Below are 18571 nucleotides of genomic sequence, written 5' to 3'. Positions count from 1 at the left end.
AAGTAGTTAGTCTTGTAGAAAATGTATTTATCAATAGAATAAAACTATGTGGGCAGGGCTGAGGAAATTAGTTATAACTTATAACTTCCTCGGTATATTTTCGGGATATTTTTTAAATGAGACGGTATATTTTGGTATATTTCTGAAGGTCGGGCGGTATAAATTTTATCAACTAAAACAACATAAGCGTACATTGTTTGAAATTTCCGCAAAAACGAAATAAAAACAGCCACGAAAACGTCTGCACACAATGCGCCACGGTGGAGGCCAATAACAGAGAAGCAGACACAGCAGTAGCAGAAGGAGGAAGAAGCAATTCGTCAGTATATTTACGGTATATTTATATATTACGGTCACACTCAACGTGTGTCAAAAATTGTTGTTGCTGCACGCATATACGCGAATTTTTCGCTGCACAAAATTCAGCATTTTAACATAAAAATAACTGCAATTAAAACAAACAGCTAAGTGCACAATAAGCTTACAAGTGCCGGTCACAATTTTGAATAAGAGATTGTTGTCAATCCACGCGCGATAGTGCGGAAATCACGTGATGAAAATACGCCTGAAAATTGCCCTCGTCCGTGAAATGTGATATAGTTTTTCTTCCAATTGGGTGGAAATTGGCTTAATATTAGACTGCATCGAGTGCCGCAGTGTTTTGATCAGTGGAACACCCCAAGCCATGCAGCGGCAAAATGTGAACCTGTTTGGACGTACTCAGTGCGAGTCCTACGCGATAAATGCGCAGTACAGGGGAAATTAGAGGCCGTCTGCAGAGGACTTCTTCCTCCGGCCCTCCCCACTCGCACGGGCACGGCCCAATCGGTCCCGCTCTCGCTCCACGTATTCCTGGCATACGAGGAATAAGAAGCAAATAAATTGCATCCAATCCAGTCCAGACTTTGAACTTGCACTTGTGTGCGTGTGTGTGTGCCCGCCCGCTTCTTTATGTGCATGTGTGTGTGTACGGAAAACAAAAGAAAAGCCCCCAGCGTGATAGGCGCAGGGGAAGCAGCGACAAAAGAAGCGAAAACCAGCCCCTGCCCCGTCTATAATCGACTCAAAGACACGATGTTCTCCCTGCCCTGGCTGCTCCTCATGGGCGCTCTGCTGCTCCTCAGCTCCAGCAGCGGTAAGTCGTGTTTCCGGTGGGGATGGGAGGATGGAGCTCGGGGCGGCCCTCGTGCGCTTGCCTCAGGTGCGAAACTAACCTAATTTCCGACACACTTTGCAGCCACCCCAATTGAATTGGTCATGAATACCAGTTCCTCGATCGGGGCCACCACCCCCGAAGCAGGCAAGTGGCAGCCACCACCAGAAGCAGCAGCAGTAGCAGCAACGACGACGACAAGGGCGCCAACGGTGAAAGCAGACGAAACAGCTGGCCAGGCTTATCTAACAAAATCGACGTCGCCATCGCCGACGACGTTGTCCGCTGATAACAGGAGCCATGACAGCAACATCAACAGCAATAACAAAAGCAGCCTCAACAATAGCAATAGCCACGGCTACAGCAACAACAGTGCAGTGGCTATGCTGCTGCCGCAAGACGGCGTTGGATCAGCCGCTGCCCCACAGCCGCACGTCACGCAGTTGCCACCATACGTGCCGCAACAGCCACAGAGCAGCAAGAAGCACGACAGTAAGTCCAAAGGCAGTAGGGGATCAGATCAGATATGGCCAGGCCAGACGAAAGCGCTTAATGAATGGAGAGCAGCAGTTGAAGAGGCAGCAGCCATGCCTTCGCGTGACTGTAACACCTCAAAGACTTTGAATGGAGCTGAAAAGCCCGCCGGCCGTCTGGGTCGTCTACATTACCATTACGAACTCCAACTCCAACTCCAGCTCCGTCCCTGTCTCTGTCTCCAGCTCTGTCTGGCCTCGTGACGTCAGCGCTCGGTGTCAATGAGCTGCAGTCGCTAGCCAGACAACTCTCGTGCCCCACTCCCACTCCCACGGCATTCCGCAACCAGACACCCCCATCTACTGCATTCACTGGGTGCATTGCCGCCTGCATTGCATGCAGTTGCACTTGCAACGGCCTGCACTCGACTCGGAACCGGCAGAGAAAAACCCCGGCCCGGGTAGCAAGCAGGGAGGAGTGGCAAAAAACTGGTCGCTTCTGTCTGGCCCTCCACTTTACACTTGTCTTCCTTTCATCGTCTGCTTTTGTTAATGCTAAATGCTAAATGCTTTTGTTTTTGTTTTATCGCGCTTTACCTCTGCCTCTGCCTCTGCGGTGCGTTAGCGTGTGCTTCGCCAGCCGTCCTCTGGGCATGGTTATTGGCAGTACGCCCTGCGGTTATCATCAGTCAAGAAGTTTCGATTGAACAGCATATGATTTATGATGTGCTAAGCATTAATTTTCCCATTAGTTTATATTTCCCATAGAGTATATGTATATTCTTTCTAGCTTATTTGTTGCTAATTCCGTTCTCTGTCTCTCTTTCTCCCGCTAGAAACCGTAAAATGTCACTGCGACATCTGCAAGGAGACGAACCAGATCTGCGAGACGGACGGCTACTGCTTCACGTCGGTGGAGAAGAATGCGGACAACAAGATCATCTTCAGTTTCCGGTAAGTCTCAGCCAGCCCCAGTCCGGCTCGGCCCGGCCCGGCCCCACTTGTTAGATCATATGTAGGTCTTGCACTACCCGAGAATCGAATATGTATAATCGAGCGGCATCGCTGCCACACACCCCTTACTCGGTCCAGATGCCTGAATATGTCGCAGAGCTTTCCGCCGGGCCGCTTCATCTGGTGCAACGAGGGTCGCCATGGCGGACCCACGGCTCGGCCGGCTGCCCGCAGGGGCGGACACGCCTGTTGCAACGATCGGGACTTCTGCAACCGGCAGCTGCGGCCCGTCATCAAGTACTATGCGGTGGCCACGCCCACATGGGAGGATGGTGACAACAATGCCGTGCGGCAGCAGCCATCGGCCACCTTCGAAGGTGCGTGCGCGTCTGCACGTGTTTCTCTCCCGCCCAACTCCCTCTCCCCCCGCCCGACTCCTACTCTCCCTCTCTCTCTCACTGTCTCTCTTTCTGTCTGACTCGCACGCCGCTCAAGAGTTCCATCGTTCGTTCTTTCGTTCGTTCTTTGGACTGTATTTTCTTGCCTCGAATGCTCGTTGAGTTCAAGTTCCTGAAATGATCATAACCCGAAATGCAGAGCACTACTAATATACAAAAAAGCCCACTATAAAAAAAAGCAACTAGAGAAACAGAAGCCGATGGGAGAACAGCCTGCGATTAGAGTTTCATATATTGTTTTTTTTTTGCTTATAATTATAATGTTTTTATTGCTACTAACCAGACTGAAATTTCCATTAGCAACAAGCGACGTAATACAGAAGCAGCAGTAGCAGCACAGCAACAAAAAAAAGAAGCTGCGCGCTACGTCATCATCGGCAAAAAACAAAACAAAACAGAAAACAACAAAAACGACAACGAAAACGACAGCAAATTGCCAAGCAATACTAATTTGTTTTAATTGTTATATTTTCTCTCTCTCTTCTCTTTATCCGTTCTCTCTGTTGTCGAATGTGTTTGCCCCTCGCCTCCTCGCTCGCCTCTCGTTTTCGCTCCTTCCATGATAACTGTACCTGTAACTGTGTACCTGTGCCTGTGCCTGTACCCGTACTCCACGGCACTCGACTGGCACACTTTAGTTGCCTCGAATTGAAATACGAACTGCACCGGGAGCCGCTGGAGTGCCTCACCAGCCGCATCAAATATGATTCGTTTAGGATAAAATGTTGTAGGGAAGACTTCTGCAATAAGAATGAGATTATGAAGAGGATATTTGAAACAGGTACAGCCACAACAACATCAAAGTAACCACAAAAACAAAACAAAACAAAAACCAATCAATCAAAAACAATAAATACAATACAATTTCTCTCTTTAGTTTTTGCACAGCCACCGCACACACTCCCTCTCTCTCTCTCTGTCTCTCTCTCCCTTGCTCTTGCTCTCGCTCTCGCTCTGTTATTTACTCCTTGCCTAATTATGCACTGCAACAAATAGACAAGCAACAGCAACACACTAGCAACCAAAAACAAATATCCAACATGTAATCCAATCCAATAATCCGAAAAATTAATTATTTTAGTTTTGGTCTAGTATAATTATGATTATGATTTTGGTTTTGTTATAATTTCCTTTAGGGTTTGCACAGAAATTTGGTTTATTAATATTTTCCATTTTCATTTGCACCTTGTTTGCTTTCCGGGCCTTCTGGTCCCATATTGTTTTTACCACCTTCCTCTCTCTCTCCCCCTCCCCCTCCATATCCTTATTTCTATCTTTGTCTAAACACACACACAATATACATACAATACGTATACGGAATCGAGCTTACACCTTATCTTAATAAATTACACTTAACTTTTGCATGCAAATTCGAATCTTGTTTGTAGTTTGTAGATATTTCACTTTCCAGCTATTCCAGGGGATTCTTCTTTGTTTGCTATTTGCAAAGGAAGGGATTTTATAAGGTTCTGTATTAAATACACTGGTTAGCGGGCGTTTCGAGTGGAGCTCCGTTTGCCCATGGATGTTTAAGTTTCGGCTAGTGCTAGATGGACGGAACTTTTTTTTAGAACTTTATCTTTACTGCTTAGAGCTTGTTGTACTCTAGAATCAATTGAAGTTGATTTGCTTATGGTCCTAGTTCTTGAATTTCGTATATTCTTCTGCACAATCAATTGAGAATCGATTTGATAGCAGGTCTTCTACCAAATGTTAATTAAATGATTTTGCTGAATATTCAAAGAATCGGAATCAGTTCTCAGAGTGTGTATTTTGTACACTGTTTGGCCACAGTGGAGGTTCTTTTTATGGAGCTGATTGGGTAGACCCCGGCTATGTGATTTTCGATTGGTCCCCCGCTGTTTGGTTATAGATTAGACACCCCTCCCCATAGCTTTTCCCCCTTTCTTTCCTTGGCGTTTTGAGAACCGAAAACGATATTGCTTTTTGCCAGTGCACCCTCCAAACAGTGCACACACAGCCCCCTGCCTGACGCTGACGCTGCCGCTGAGTATCCCCACACCTAACCCGAACCCCTCTCCTGCCCTTGGCGTATATAACAATAACCCCCTCCCTTCCGCCTTTAGATGCACACAACGATGCTCTGCAATTAAACAAAACAAACAAAAACAGGTGCTACAAAAATTTAGTTAGTATGTAAGTGGTAACAAAACGCAACAAAAACTACAACAAAAGCTGCTTCGCAACTGCACAAAGCAACATCTACAGCCGCAACAAGAAAAACTTACTATTCTAATCTATAACTATCCCAAGCTAACCCCTAAAAGCCCTACTAGTATTAGTTTAAGTACTAACGCAACAACTTGAAGCAGAACCACACACTAAAGCCTATAACTACAAGAATACTAAATATTATGTATGTAGATGCCTGCCCTCAGACCAATTACCACCCCAAGATCCGTCCACCTGTAAATTCCGAACATCGAATGTCTCCTCACAATGTTGTCCCGATGATTATTGCAATACGCGTGCGAATTACACTGGGCCGATACCAGGTGAGAGTTGCACAGCCACCACACACCCACCAGTCCACCGAATTACCAAACACCCAAACAGCCACCAACAGCCCATGCCCATGTCCATGTCCATGCAGTCTTGAATCCCCCATCAAAACAGTCCCACCCCACCACGCTCTCTTCCATTGCACCACATCATTGCGTTGTTTTGTTTCCATATCAAAAAGAAGTATCGCACTTACACACAAGAAAGCTTCCAGGAACACACACACACACACCAGCTACATATTTATCTATATGTATGTATTTACGCGTAAATATGTATGGAGGCAGTAGTGGTTAAAATAATGGGAGTTTATTCAAAAATATGTACATTAAAACAGAGAATATATAAGTGCTACAGCACTCCTACATATTTTTGTGACCACAACTATACGCTCGCTCACGCATTTGTATACCTGACTAACACGTACGCACACGCACACACACGCTCCAAGAGCCCACTGCTGCTTGTACCCCAGCCAGCCCAGTTCCCACCCCCCCCACCAATCAACCACACATGCACATGCCCCCAGTGTTGTTCGTCTTTTGAGGGAAGATGGTTCGTCCTTGTTCATTCGTAGACTTTCCTCGCCCCCACACATCTGCATACACATAAATACATACTCGTATATGTAAATGTAAATCACTTTGTTGTCCTGTTTTGTGGCCTCGGCTACTCCACCACCCCGCCATCATTTTCCTCAACAGCGACCTCTCAACTGTCAAACTGTGTCTGCGCGATGTTTTGCTACGTTTTGTTCTGCTGTCTGCTGACCTTTTGAATCACCATCGTGCATATGGACTTATTAAAAACGCATTCAACAAAAAGTGAAGCCGTTAGCCGAAGCTTTGCATACCCTTGCAGAACCGTCGATCCTATAAGATACGTGTGTATGTATGTATATGTATTTATGTATATTTGCGGTAATAGTGGCATAGTGTTTCAATCTCGTGGAATTAACTATTTTTTTCAATCGTTGAGCCTCTCTTCGGTGCGTTGCCAAAACGCATTAAAAAAAGAAGCAAGCAAAAGCAGACTGCAACAAGAACAAACATGTCTCAAGGGCTGTACTCCAACAGCAACAGCAAGTACAGAGAATCAGAAGTTAAAGCAGGAGAAGAAGAATTTAAAGAAGTCGTCGCAGTTGCGAGCTTTATCTACCCGTCTCTTTCTCGTCCACCCACCAACTGTCTGTGCCTGTGTCGGTGTTTATGTGTGTGTGTGTGTGTGAGTGTGTCGACCGCCTGTCTAGGTGTTCTCTTTTCGTTTATGCAGTTTGCTCATTCATTCATTCATGTGCATTGCAGCTCCGACAAAGCTGCAGTTGCAGTCGGCGTCGTCGTTGCCGTCGCCGTCGCCGTCGCAGTCGCAGTCAAAGCTCGCTCATTTCATTCATTAATGACCGCATTTTTGTCTCGTCTGCAGTTTTGTGTCTGTCTTTATATTTATACCCTTAAAGAAGTTGTTCCTTAGTTGTGACTTTTGTAATGATACAAATCTTAATTAATTTAATAAAATGATAAATCCAACAAAAGTGGCTCAACACAAATGTATTAATATTAGTTTTCCTAATAATTTCATGTACATATTATTGTAATACCATCTTGATCAACTTCTCGAAGGGTATTTAAATTTCAGTACAGCGAATATGTACTTCCATTGCGTTATATTTCTCGTTCATCATATCGTTCCGTTCTTCGTTGTTTATTTTGCTCATTTACATCGCACTTTTGTGAATGTTCGGTGGGGCTTGTGTGCTCGTTTTTGTCTGTAGAGTTCACATCTCGATTTGGGTTCAGCTTCGGGTTCGGCTTTAGACTGATTCTCTTTTGTATTCATTTCTGTGGAAAGCCGGAAAATTCGAAGCGTTATCTTCGCTATTTTACTTGTGTAATTTTTGTGTTTGGATTAGATATTAAAACTGCGCCGAAAAGAGTACGGTGTTTGTACATAACCCGTGAAATTCATGTGCAGGTATTTATGTATGTATATCGTATGACTAATATTAGTTCTACTACTAATCAGTAACAAATTTACGCTAATCAATGCCCGCACTTCGACTTGCCGCTTGGTTTCTTTCGTTCTGTTTCGTTTCGTTTTGCACCCCGTTTTGCTGTTACGTTTATCATGCACATCTAACGGTCAATGGCTTTTGCATGCCCCCCCTTTAATCTGCATTCTATCCGTATCCGTATTTAATTTTTCATTGATTTCACACACCTATCGCTCTCTACTTTCGTCTGATTCCCCTAACACTCAACTGCATTTGATTCCGACTAGATTTTATGCCGGAACGCACTCTCAACAGCTGGGAACTGGTCGGGATTATTGTGGGTGCGACCCTCATCATTTGTGTGACGGGAACGACCTTCTGGTACTACTGCCAGCGACGGAAGCGCTTGGCCAGCGGCAGACCCTTCGCCAAGGAGGACTCCGTCTACGATCCCATACTGAATGGCAACACCACCATACACGACATCATTGAGATGACCACATCTGGTTCCGGTTCGGGTGAGTTCCGAGAGTATAGCAATCTATACTCTATCGCGCTACATACTAATTTCTTGAATCTTGAACCTTCCATCAGCTGGCCTGCCGCTTTTGGTACAACGCTCCATCGCACGCCAGGTGCAGCTGTGTCACGTGATTGGCAAGGGACGCTTCGGAGAGGTCTGGCGTGGACGTTGGCGCGGTGAGAATGTGGCCGTAAAGATCTTTTCCAGTCGCGAGGAGTGCTCTTGGTTCCGCGAGGCCGAAATCTATCAGACGGTAATGCTCCGACACGAGAACATTCTGGGCTTCATTGCAGCGGACAACAAGGGTGAGCCTTTGAGCAAGAGTCATGGGAAATGCTAATCCTCCTTCCACATTTCCCCTCACAGACAACGGCACTTGGACCCAGCTGTGGCTAGTCACGGACTACCATGAGAACGGATCGCTATTCGACTATCTGACTACGCACACGGTGGACACCAACACAATGCTGAACATGTCGCTGAGTATCGCCACTGGCTTGGCGCATCTGCACATGGACATTGTGGGCACCCGCGGCAAGCCCGCAATCGCCCATCGCGATCTCAAGTCCAAGAACATACTGGTCAAATCGAATCTAAGCTGCGCCATCGGTGACCTGGGACTTGCGGTGCGCCATGTGGAGAAGGACGATTCGGTGGATATACCTTCTACACATCGGGTTGGAACGAAGCGCTACATGGCCCCGGAGGTGCTGGACGAAAGCATGAATGCCCAGCACTTTGACTCGTACAAGCGGGCGGACGTGTATGCCTTTGGCCTGATCCTCTGGGAGATTGCACGGCGCTGCAACATGGGTATGATCTACGATGAGTACCAGTTGCCGTACTATGATGCCGTGCAGCCGGATCCCAGCATTGAGGAGATGAAGAAGGTGACCTCGCCATTTCTTTTTAACATATTTGAATTAAAGATTAATCGAATACATTTACCCCTATGCAGGTCGTTTGCATTGAGAAGAGTCGCCCCAATATACCGAATCGTTGGCACGCCTCCGATGTGCTCCACAACATGGCCAAGGTCATGAAGGAGTGCTGGTATCCGAATCCTGTGGCGCGTCTCACTGCGCTGCGAATCAAGAAGACCCTCGCCAGCATCAGTGTGGAGGACAAGGTCAAGAACTGATTGTGGCTCTAGTTCCAGTAGCTTCAGTGCCCGCCCAGTGGAAAGAGAGTGTCTGTACATACGAGTGTGTGTGTGTGTGTGTGTGCATGTGTGTGTGTACGTGTGTCTACTCCATGCAGCAGTAACCTGTAACCTGTAACCTGGCCCCGCGTGACCTTAAATGTCGTGACAGCGCCTGCGAAGCAGATCCAGCAACCCGTTAAGAGAACAGAAATACAAAGAAAGCTGTAAATATTAAGTGCTAATTGATCCTGCGGGATTTCATTGCTTTGCTTTGCTTTGTTTTTTGCCGTTTTGAGTTTTCCCACCCACCATCCCCGACCGACCCGACAATTGTACATAGCTTTCGTTGACATTTCCGCTGAGATTTACTTATATTGGGGCTGCGTGAGCAAAGCGGCGCTCCAGAGGAAACTGCCGCACTGCCATTAGTGCCACCAATTAGGGCCTAGATATACATACATACCCACTATACCCACAAAAGATACCAACATCGTAAATATATTTTTTATAAACCTTGTTTCAAAAACGAGACGATACAACAAACGAACGAAAAAATACAGTAAAAGACTTTGCCAAGACTGAACAGCAGTGGAAATCAGTGAGAGATACATAATTACGTATATTATCAAAGTAAATTGAATACAGAAAATACAGTAGATCCGAACTGCATGCACTTTTCGACTTCACATTATGAAATATATATGGAATCGACAACGATAACAGGAACAGCGATGGAGGGGCGGGGAATCAACCAATTTAGGCGTAGACAAACAGAATCGTTGACCAAACTCAGGAAATCTTCAAGTAAAAGTAAAATTTAAACATACAAATCGTAAAGGTGCGCCGCCTGCTCACGCTTAGCCTGCCGCGCCCCAAAGCTATTGCTTTGCTGTGTGCGCCTCCCAAGCTAAATGTATCACCCAAACATATGCATAAATCGCTTGGTGTATCCAAAATCCTGGATCAGAGCAATCCACTTCAATGGTTTGCTTCTTCATTCACGCCTCATGGTCATTAGTTTTGTTACATCACCTCTACATCCCAGTTGCATCAGATCCATTAACGTAGCCGTTTTACTATAATCTATTTGATTTCTTTTTCTGTTATAACCAAAGCTTGTTCTTCCTATTTTTTGTAGTCATAAAAAGAGAAAGCAAAGTAAACGAAACTAATTGAACATTACAAAAGTATATAGTCATACGTATTTGTATATTAAATGTGAACTATTTTTGCTTCAATTGCAAATTGTAAGGAACTCGATGTTTCATGGAATCACCTAAGCCCATAGTCTAAGTCTGTGAACAGAGTTTTTCGTGTTCTAGAATATGTTTAACATAGCCGAGCGTTTTATTTCCCCGATCAAATGCCATAAAGCTGAAAGAGTCCATAACCAAATCCTCTACGAGAATGCAATAGTAGTTTCTATATACGAAATGATTCCTGAAACCCCCGCACACAATCCACACAGACACCAACACAAGCTGAGAGATTAACGTAATCATTAATTTAAACATTAAATAATTTCGATGTAAGCTATGTACCACTAAGCATTTGTACGGATCTTGCATGCAAGATTGTAACTAGAATTATGATTCTATTTTAGAAACTACTCGTATATATTAAACTATTGTTACATTTTTGGCCTGCGAAATTTCATTTCCTACATACATATATTAATTTCCTGTACGAACCAACCAGTCCGGTCTAAACGAAACCACATATTTCTAGCCTTTATACAAAACACGTGCATACATTATAAAATACAATGCATACATATATTTAGTTTTTAAAACTGTAATTCCTGTAATTGTAAAATCTGTAAATAGTCCGTGGAGTCTGTGCGTGCGAGTCAAACACATAAAACGAGAAACAATTTAATGGATCGTGTTAAATGCTAAATGTTTAACTGTGTTCTAAGCTAAGTTTAGGCCGAGAGTTGTTTTCAAGAGACAAATCCATAAGATAGACAACCTCCGAAAGGTGTTCTTCCTACCGTTCCACCCCAACTTTCATCCAAACCAAAAACAATTTCCAATGAAAACGAAAACGAAAAGAAACCTACACAAAAGACTTGAACCATGCGCAAAAATGTGAAACGAAAAGGAGAAATAAAACTAACAAAAAAAATCCTATTTTTCTTGCAAAAAGAACATTAATTTTTGGTAAAAACGGAGAACCTTGACGTTATACGACTTTATATTAGGCTCAAGTAATCGAAAATTGTCTCAGCCATAAGTGAATGAGCGGAAGCGTTTGTAATGTGTATTTATCGTATTTGAACTGGATCGTGAGAGATATAGAAAGAGAGGAGAGAGGAGGATGGATTTACTTGGGTGTAATGTTAAAAACAAAAGCGTTGAAAGTGTAAACAGAGTCTAACTTTTAGCTTTAAGCTGCGTTTTTACTGGCACTTTAAATAAAATACAAAAATAAAACAATCTGAAAATATTTGTAAAAGAACGCCAAACGTTTTTCACTCATTCGCAATTTTTCCCCAAAGTACTTTTACTTAATTAATTGTATTATTATTATTTGTGTTTTGCCATGTGCGCTCCAGAGTATGGTCCTTGGGCCCCTCGGTTTCTGTGAGTGATTTGCATATGAAAACATCTGAACGAAAAGGAGAGAATTTCGTGGAGGGCTGCCTGCATTATTCATACTTTGCCACTCGGGTGGAAACATTTTATTTAAATTTCAGCCTGATTTGTCGCCCTGCAGCGATTCCATGGAACCTGAATTAATGGTGGCTCCGCGTTGAGTCGAGTCGGGTCGATGGGTCGAGCTTCCAAGTCAAGGGTATACCATAGTCTTAACTATTGGCAGGAGCCCTGTTTTGTATTGACAATCCCAATTTGGGAGGAGCTCAATGAACGGCGGGAATAAGACATGCTTCATTTGACAGAATAAATTGACAATTTGTTTATAAATACTATTTAAAACAATTCCAATTCCATACATATTCCACGTACGTTGCATTGTATTTATGTTTCTTACCTGTGGATATTAATTTGGTCTTCAGTTCTGGAATCCTTAAATATCATGCCAGAATTGGAAACAGAATTATCACGTCTTTGCTTATGGACTTTGCGGTTATTCATTTATTGTGTTCAATTTACATTTAGACTTGAAACGATTTAATAATTAATTGCTGGTTAAATATTGTAAACTTGTATTGCAATAATTTTGCGGTTAATAACATTGAATGCCTCAGTCAGTATATTTTGGAGAGTCTACGAAAAACACATTTAGATTTCTAAAATCATTTCGAGTAACTGGATTATGGTTCCCGAGTTTCAAAGTGACCGAACGAAATAAGTATTCATTATTATATGTATACATATACGCAGAAATTTTGCTCTAAACTACGCAAACTTGCAGAAATATAGTATATGTATTTGTTTAAAAATTTGATATGTTTCAGTAATGTATATATATAGGTACTTCTTTGTGTATTGTATATCCATCATATACTCGTGTCATTTCCGTCATTTAGCTGGGTCTTCTTCGTCATTTGAATTCATATTTCCATGCCGTGCCTGTGCGCCTGCACCTTCACTTCCAGCTGCCGGAGATCTTTAATAGCGACGATGCTGCGGGTGCTGTTGGTGGGTAAATATTTAAGGGGATTAATCTTAACGCGATCTCCGCCGGCCCCTCACCTCTGCTCCAACCATATCCACACAGTCGAAGGCGTCGCGGAAGTAGCCGCAGATCCGCTTGATGCTGGCCCGATGATTCAGTCGCTGCTGCTGGCAGCACATCCCGCTGAAAGATGGACAGAAGACAGATGATACCCAGCCCTGAGGCAAGTTCTCCTGGACTTACTTGACCATCTGGCAATCGCTGCTGCTATTGCAATCACTGCCTAGCGGCTGCTTCCGCTTCACCCCGAACATCTCCTCCAGAAGCGACGGAGCAGCGCTGGACTCCGACTCGATTTCGCACCGCCAGACGCCCTCTTCGGCGACCAGCATGCAGACGCTGCCCGCGGCACAGTCCCCGTGGCGCTGGCATATGTCGCGCTGGTGGCCAAACACATAGACACATTTGCCCTCTGCAAGACAAAGCAAAGGGGACATGAAAGGTGAGGACAAGCGGACATGCTTCCGCTTACCGCCATTGGTGTTGACGCAGACCCCGGTGGGGCAGCAGTCCTCGCTGACCAGGCAGGGGCGGTCGGCGCAGGGTGTGTCCTCAATCAGCGGCTCCACAATCCCATAGACCTCGGTCTGCTGGCGCAGCTTTGGGATTCGGAGGGGGAAGGCAATTAGCGGGGCACTTGTCTGCCCTGTCACACGTTGCGTGTACGTAATATTTCCCCCATTCACGCCCGGCCCTACCCTTCGCCTGGTATCAATAAAATTGTCACTAGATGGCCGCGCGACCCGTTGATTAATTTGTGTATCGGCCTGAACTTTGAACTTTCCCCTTGATTGCGGTCAACATAGCAGAACACTTGCCACCAGTTTCAATTACCCGAGAACACAGCTCCGACGCCCTGCGGCATGCTGCAGTTTTTCATCGTTAGATCTGATAGCACAGTGCTGAGTTATTTTTAAAGGTTCTCCAAACATATGAACTCTGATGCTGTGGCCAACAAAATTCGCGAATAAGAAAAAAATAATCTATCTATGCACCCATACAAAAATGTCCCAGATGTTCCTACTTTAATTAAATATACTTTATATTTAGTTCGATATAGTTCCTCCAAATTGAATAGATTATTTGATTTATTTTAAAGCGTTCTACATTTTGATTAAATATGCGCCGTTTGAAAGGTTGAAATCAGAGGGAATTGTATATATTTTCGCCATGTTTGTATTTCAAAAATCGAATATTTAATCAAAATATGGGTGTGCATTTTTGCTCTGCCAGTTTACTCTGAGTGTGTGGGTAAATATACATACGGAAATGTATATTCCAGACGACTTAACTCGAGAGGTTCAAGGGAAGGTCAATACAAATAAGCTATTCAAATACAAATAACGAATTTTAGCAGGAAGTTTCGACTGAAAGTTGAATGGAACGCAAAAAGTTGAACCACAAATTCGATGGTCAATTACACGTATAAAACTTTTAAATGTTTTACAAACATTTTACAATCCATCCATAGCAAGCGCTTCAATTGTCTGCAATCTGCGGCATCCGCCCACACTCACCTGTTGGGGATGCGCCTCCCGCGGCTCCTGCTCGTTGGGATAGGGGCCATAGATGTGCTTGTATTCCTTGTAACCTCCCATGGGGCCTCCATCGTAGGCGGTACTCCCATCTCCTGCCCCCAGCAGGGAGGGGGGGCTGCGCCGCATCAAATTGCGAGTCGAATCGCGACCGAAGGGGGTGCGCTGCCAGGCCGTGCCGGAAGCGAACGCGGACGAGGCGACCGAGGGGTGTAGATGCATGGCCATGCCGAGGAGCAGCAGAAGGGCTGCCCTCAGCGGAATGTTTCTCATTTTGGCCATTTTGGCCACGTTAGTACATCATTGTCCAAGTCAGAATTGCTGTTGCTGCTGACCTGTGGAGATATACAATTTGATTTAAATTTACGCTATGCACGCACATTTGCTACCGAAATTGGCTTCAATCAGGCTTGTCGCAAATAAGGCCACCATCGGGACCTGGATTCAACATGCGCCGCCTGCCACAGGCAATATCTGTGCCACCTCCTGTCATGCAGCTCATTAAAATTGTCGGCTCGCTTTTAGTGTTATTACCGGCTGTGACTTAATTTATGTGTAACGCATTCCCAGAGACCCATTCCCGCCCTGAGCTCCGTTTTTATTGCCGGATGAAAGGTGCACATAAATCGTAATATACCCGACTCTATATACTCGTATGTAATACATTCGTTTGTGTGTATGCATGCGTAGGTGTGGCAAATCGCTTGTTGCTCGGTTAACACTCGTTCATTCATCAACTCCCGACAATGCCACCCACTCGAAATGCTGAGCGGCAATTGAAAGAGTTCCAATTAAGCCCAAAACTCCCCCAGGACATCTTGTTATTTATTAATCATGCATAGGCTATGTGGCCTGCAACCTAAAATCTCAAAATAAACTTCAAATCGAATAACATTTTTGTGAAGAGTCCTTGAGAGCCTCAAGAGCTTCGCAAGACCGTTCAGCGTAACATCAAAGTTCTTACTACCTTTGATTCAAACGACTGAAATTGGGACAGGTCCAATAATTTGGCCATTTTCTCATTTCGAGGTGGGTGGAATCTCGCCAGAAAGCAACAAAATCTTTGGGATGGCCAGTGACGGCCCGAGGAAATTAAAAATCTCAAAGAATAATAATTTTCTTGTGCGTCATGAGTTTATTAGAATGTTATAGAATCGAGTCCCCCAGGTGGGGGTAATTAAACAAAAATATGAAATATTTTATGCGTAAAATTTGTATGAATTTAAAGGGGACAACATATTTGGTTGCCTACTTTTTGGGGCGCATACTCTTGCCGTGTACTGTACGAATTCAATGTGGCCTTGACTAGGCCTTGAGCCGTCTGAATGTGGCCAAGGGACAACAGTTGTAGCCGCTCTTTCATAAATAAATAAGCCAAAAAGCAGACCTTAAATATAGGCCTCTTAACATACTATTCCACGTCACCTTTAATGCCCGAGTCCAAGGCAAATGCAAACATTTCCCACCTTGTCGTTGGGGAAATAATATGGCCAGATGTTCGTGGGAGTGCAATTTCATAAATGGGTACGCCCCCATTCCCTGGCCCTGACCATTCCAGGAAGAGGGACAGAAAAGGCAAATCCTTTCTGGTCTGCTTTTAGCATTTCATTAATTACTTTTTTCCACTTTTGTCGACCTGGGCTTGTCAAACTTCCTGTCAAACTTTGCGGGACTGTTCCTTGGATACTGGGCTCGAGTTCTGTCCTTCCTTCGGTCCGTCTTTCAGTGGGTCACTCAGCGGGCCTGCTAATTACAATCAACCATCCATGACTGGTTATCAAATCTCAGCTAATTGCCTTTCACCTTTGAAAGGTGCGAGCTGTTGGTTGCCTGGCGAGCAATTGTAATCGATCTATTGCGCCATTAGCCTGCTAGAAGATAAGCCTTAATTGTGGTCATTATTCAGGTATCCCCTTCCTTAATTAACCAAAGTGTTGCCTGACGCATCTGACGGTCTTTATCGCAAACTGCCATTACAACGTCACCACCCTTTTGTCGCGAGCTCCCCTTTCCGGTTGCTTGGAAACGGAAGATGGCTAATTGCTTTGGGGCTGCCTTAAAGTTGTGCAATTATCAAGTTTCCTATGACATATTTTAAAGAATCGAAACAAGTTTGCCAATAAAGATGGGTTATGGGTCAAGTTCTGATGTGCTTGGAAGGTGTCAAAAGTTTTTCCATTCTACTACAGGTGTGGAAAACTCTTGGTCGGCAACGAGAACTTCATATGAACTTTTGCGAAAGAATGAAGTTTGAATCGAATCGAATCATGGGGAATCATGGAAAGAAGAGAGCCAGTGCTAAGAAAAGTTTCTTTTCAGATGAATAAAATACCAAAATTCCATTTCAATCCTTCGTCTTGCTACCTATATGGCTTCCTCTGCTCGTCAATGAATAAAATATTCCTTGTTATGCTCAAGACATGTAATTAATTATTGTATTATTTGGCATACCCTTTAGAACAAGGGAATGGGGCACAAATTTACTGTGTCATGTCTCAGCAACATGTTTTGTTTTTGCGCGTCGCCAGACTGTGTCTACTGTTCTTGGATTTTGGGACCGACTCAGCTGCACGAGGCATTGACAAACAGACGACGCATAGGTGAAAAGACCACGTCCGCTCTCAGTCTACGGGGGTCCCACGACCACGACCAATAGTTACCAATCCCATAAGCTATATAAAAAACATGCATATATGAATGCACACCAATAATTGTCAACTTACAAATTACAAACAACTTTGCTACTCTACTTATTCACATTTCAAAAGGTACGGTACAATGCGTATAAGTTGTCTGATCAGGTTACACAAGTACGAGCCTTTCATGAATGATTATTTCAGCCACAATCTGTTCTCCGTTTCCTGGTGAAATGTGATCCAATTGGGTCGTGTAATGGACATAATTTCAACAGTTCTGTAGCCCAATCTGCCGTCCCTAATTACATATCCGAAACAGTTCAGCTATCTACTTTCACACTGTCAAAGGTCACTGTTAATTATAACACCCAACACTCACACACACATACCCTGAAACACTGGGAAGAGGGTATTTTGGATTTAAATGCATTTCCATTTCTATTATTTGCATCAACAGCCGCACCTTTCACCTATTGAAATATTAAATTTGTAGAACACCGACCTTACACACGTGTCGAGGAGGCGCTTCACTTGGAACACTCGCAGCCGGGATTAGAGGAAAATGCACATACCTGCTGGCTGCTCGTCCTTTCGGCGACTAACTGAATGCCTGCGAACGGCAACGGCGAAGGCAACACCTGTCGGCTGGCTGCCGCGGAAAAGCTTTCTATCCGACAAGCTTTCCTTGGAATTTATGAATTAAATGTGTTTGTTTTTTGTGGCAGATCCAAAGCTCTGACGCCGTATGTGTGTGTGTGGATAAGTCCTAGGAATCAATATCAATGGACACGATGAATGCATCTTTTGTGGGGAATACAGGCTGAATGTATCTGTGAATGGGTGTATTTTTGGAAACTGATTTACCAGCAATCCTTGACCGGCGTCACTGAACAAATTTTGGCAACTGTTATCCTTGCATCCTTGTAAATTTAACGAGCATGTAAATGTTGCCACACAAGGACCTTTCCTGCAGCAAAAATTATTCTCCGAAGAAAACCCACATTTTTGCGGTTAAATCAGATGAAAAGTGCCTGCCGGGGCCGTACGACCTTCCGCACATTTTGTGCATTAGAATAATGATTATGTTCGTCCTCTCCACCATCCTTCTGTTGGTGGTGCCCTTCGAAGAAAAACATTTTTTAAATGAGAAGTAACAGCCCAATCACTTAGCGCATTTCTGACCATCCACAAAGATGCGGCCGGGGAACGATAATTTATTCAGAGACAGAATAAATATTTTTTATACTAAAAGCTTCAAGATATTACTGGATAGTTTTATTTCAGATCTGCCTGGTTGGACTTTGATTTGACTGATTTTTTTCTACTTATATTTCGAGCTTTTCTTTTTTTGGTGGGCCGCGACGCTAAGATATCTGGTACTCAGTCTCTATATATCGAAACTTTTTGGTTAGTTCTGGTTATAATGATGTTCCAATCGCGAGGGATTTGCGAGGGGGATTTATTTACACAATCTATTTAAATATTTAGTTTCCCGAAGTATGCTTGTGACAGTTTGTGAATTCCTTCTTAGCTGGCTTTG

General features: G+C 44.1%; 2 protein-coding genes across 8 annotated transcripts; one reads left to right on the top strand and one right to left on the bottom strand.

Moving 5' to 3' along the window:
- Window positions 1–331: 331 nt before the first annotated feature.
- babo (TGF-beta receptor type-1 babo) lies at window positions 332–11656 on the top strand. 5 transcript variants are annotated; one of them, XM_001361248.5, is made up of 8 exons: window positions 332–1135; window positions 1238–1645; window positions 2463–2580; window positions 2719–2957; window positions 7839–8069; window positions 8146–8379; window positions 8441–8964; window positions 9033–11656. In XM_001361248.5, the coding sequence occupies exons 1-8, from the start codon at window positions 952–954 to the stop codon at window positions 9213–9215; spliced, it is 2121 nt and encodes a 706-aa protein (XP_001361285.4). In that variant the 5' UTR covers window positions 332–951; the 3' UTR covers window positions 9216–11656. The 5 variants fall into 5 exon arrangements, with proteins under 5 accessions (XP_001361285.4, XP_015040195.2, XP_004444299.2 ...); XM_015184709.2 differs by lacking the exon at window positions 2719–2957 and adding an exon at window positions 5424–5554 and having other exon boundaries at window positions 333–1135; XM_004444242.3 differs by lacking the exon at window positions 2719–2957 and adding an exon at window positions 3677–3819 and having other exon boundaries at window positions 333–1135.
- A 630-nt stretch (window positions 11657–12286) lies between these two features.
- Window positions 12287–17687, bottom strand: spab (space blanket). 3 transcript variants are annotated; one of them, XM_001361247.3, is made up of 6 exons: window positions 17604–17687; window positions 14378–14730; window positions 13333–13459; window positions 13044–13272; window positions 12878–12983; window positions 12287–12817 (listed from the first exon to the last, which is right to left on the bottom strand). In XM_001361247.3, exons 2-6 carry the CDS (start codon window positions 14675–14677, stop codon window positions 12794–12796), a joined length of 786 nt encoding a protein of 261 aa, XP_001361284.2. In that variant the 5' UTR covers window positions 14678–14730; window positions 17604–17687; the 3' UTR covers window positions 12287–12793. The 3 variants fall into 3 exon arrangements, with proteins under 3 accessions (XP_001361284.2, XP_033234016.1, XP_033234015.1); XM_033378125.1 differs by lacking the exon at window positions 17604–17687 and adding an exon at window positions 17534–17553; XM_033378124.1 differs by lacking the exon at window positions 17604–17687 and adding an exon at window positions 16012–16110.
- Between the last annotated feature and the right edge of the window lie 884 nt (window positions 17688–18571).

Source organism: Drosophila pseudoobscura, chromosome 3 (assembly GCF_009870125.1).
Source record: "Drosophila pseudoobscura strain MV-25-SWS-2005 chromosome 3, UCI_Dpse_MV25, whole genome shotgun sequence".
NCBI classification, from domain to species: Eukaryota; Metazoa; Arthropoda; class Insecta; order Diptera; family Drosophilidae; genus Drosophila; species Drosophila pseudoobscura.
This window is presented reverse-complemented; position numbering and strand designations above follow the sequence as displayed.

Excerpts from the sequence above, each read along its gene's own strand:
- babo (XM_001361248.5), top strand. The coding sequence starts at position 952 with ATGTGCATGTGTGTGTGTACGGAAAACAAAAGAAAAGCCCCCAGCGTG. Across the intron at positions 8,070-8,145 it reads CACATCTGGTTCCGGTTCGG|CTGGCCTGCCGCTTTTGGTA; the intron begins GTGAGTTCCGAG and ends ACCTTCCATCAG. Across the intron at positions 8,380-8,440 it reads CATTGCAGCGGACAACAAGG|ACAACGGCACTTGGACCCAG; the intron begins GTGAGCCTTTGA and ends TTCCCCTCACAG.
- spab (XM_001361247.3), bottom strand. The coding sequence starts at position 14,677 with ATGGCCAAAATGAGAAACATTCCGCTGAGGGCAGCCCTTCTGCTGCTC. Across the intron at positions 13,273-13,332 it reads CTGCGTCAACACCAATGGCG|AGGGCAAATGTGTCTATGTG; the intron begins GTAAGCGGAAGC and ends TTTGTCTTGCAG. Across the intron at positions 12,818-12,877 it reads TGGATATGGTTGGAGCAGAG|CACCCGCAGCATCGTCGCTA; the intron begins GTGAGGGGCCGG and ends ACCCACCAACAG.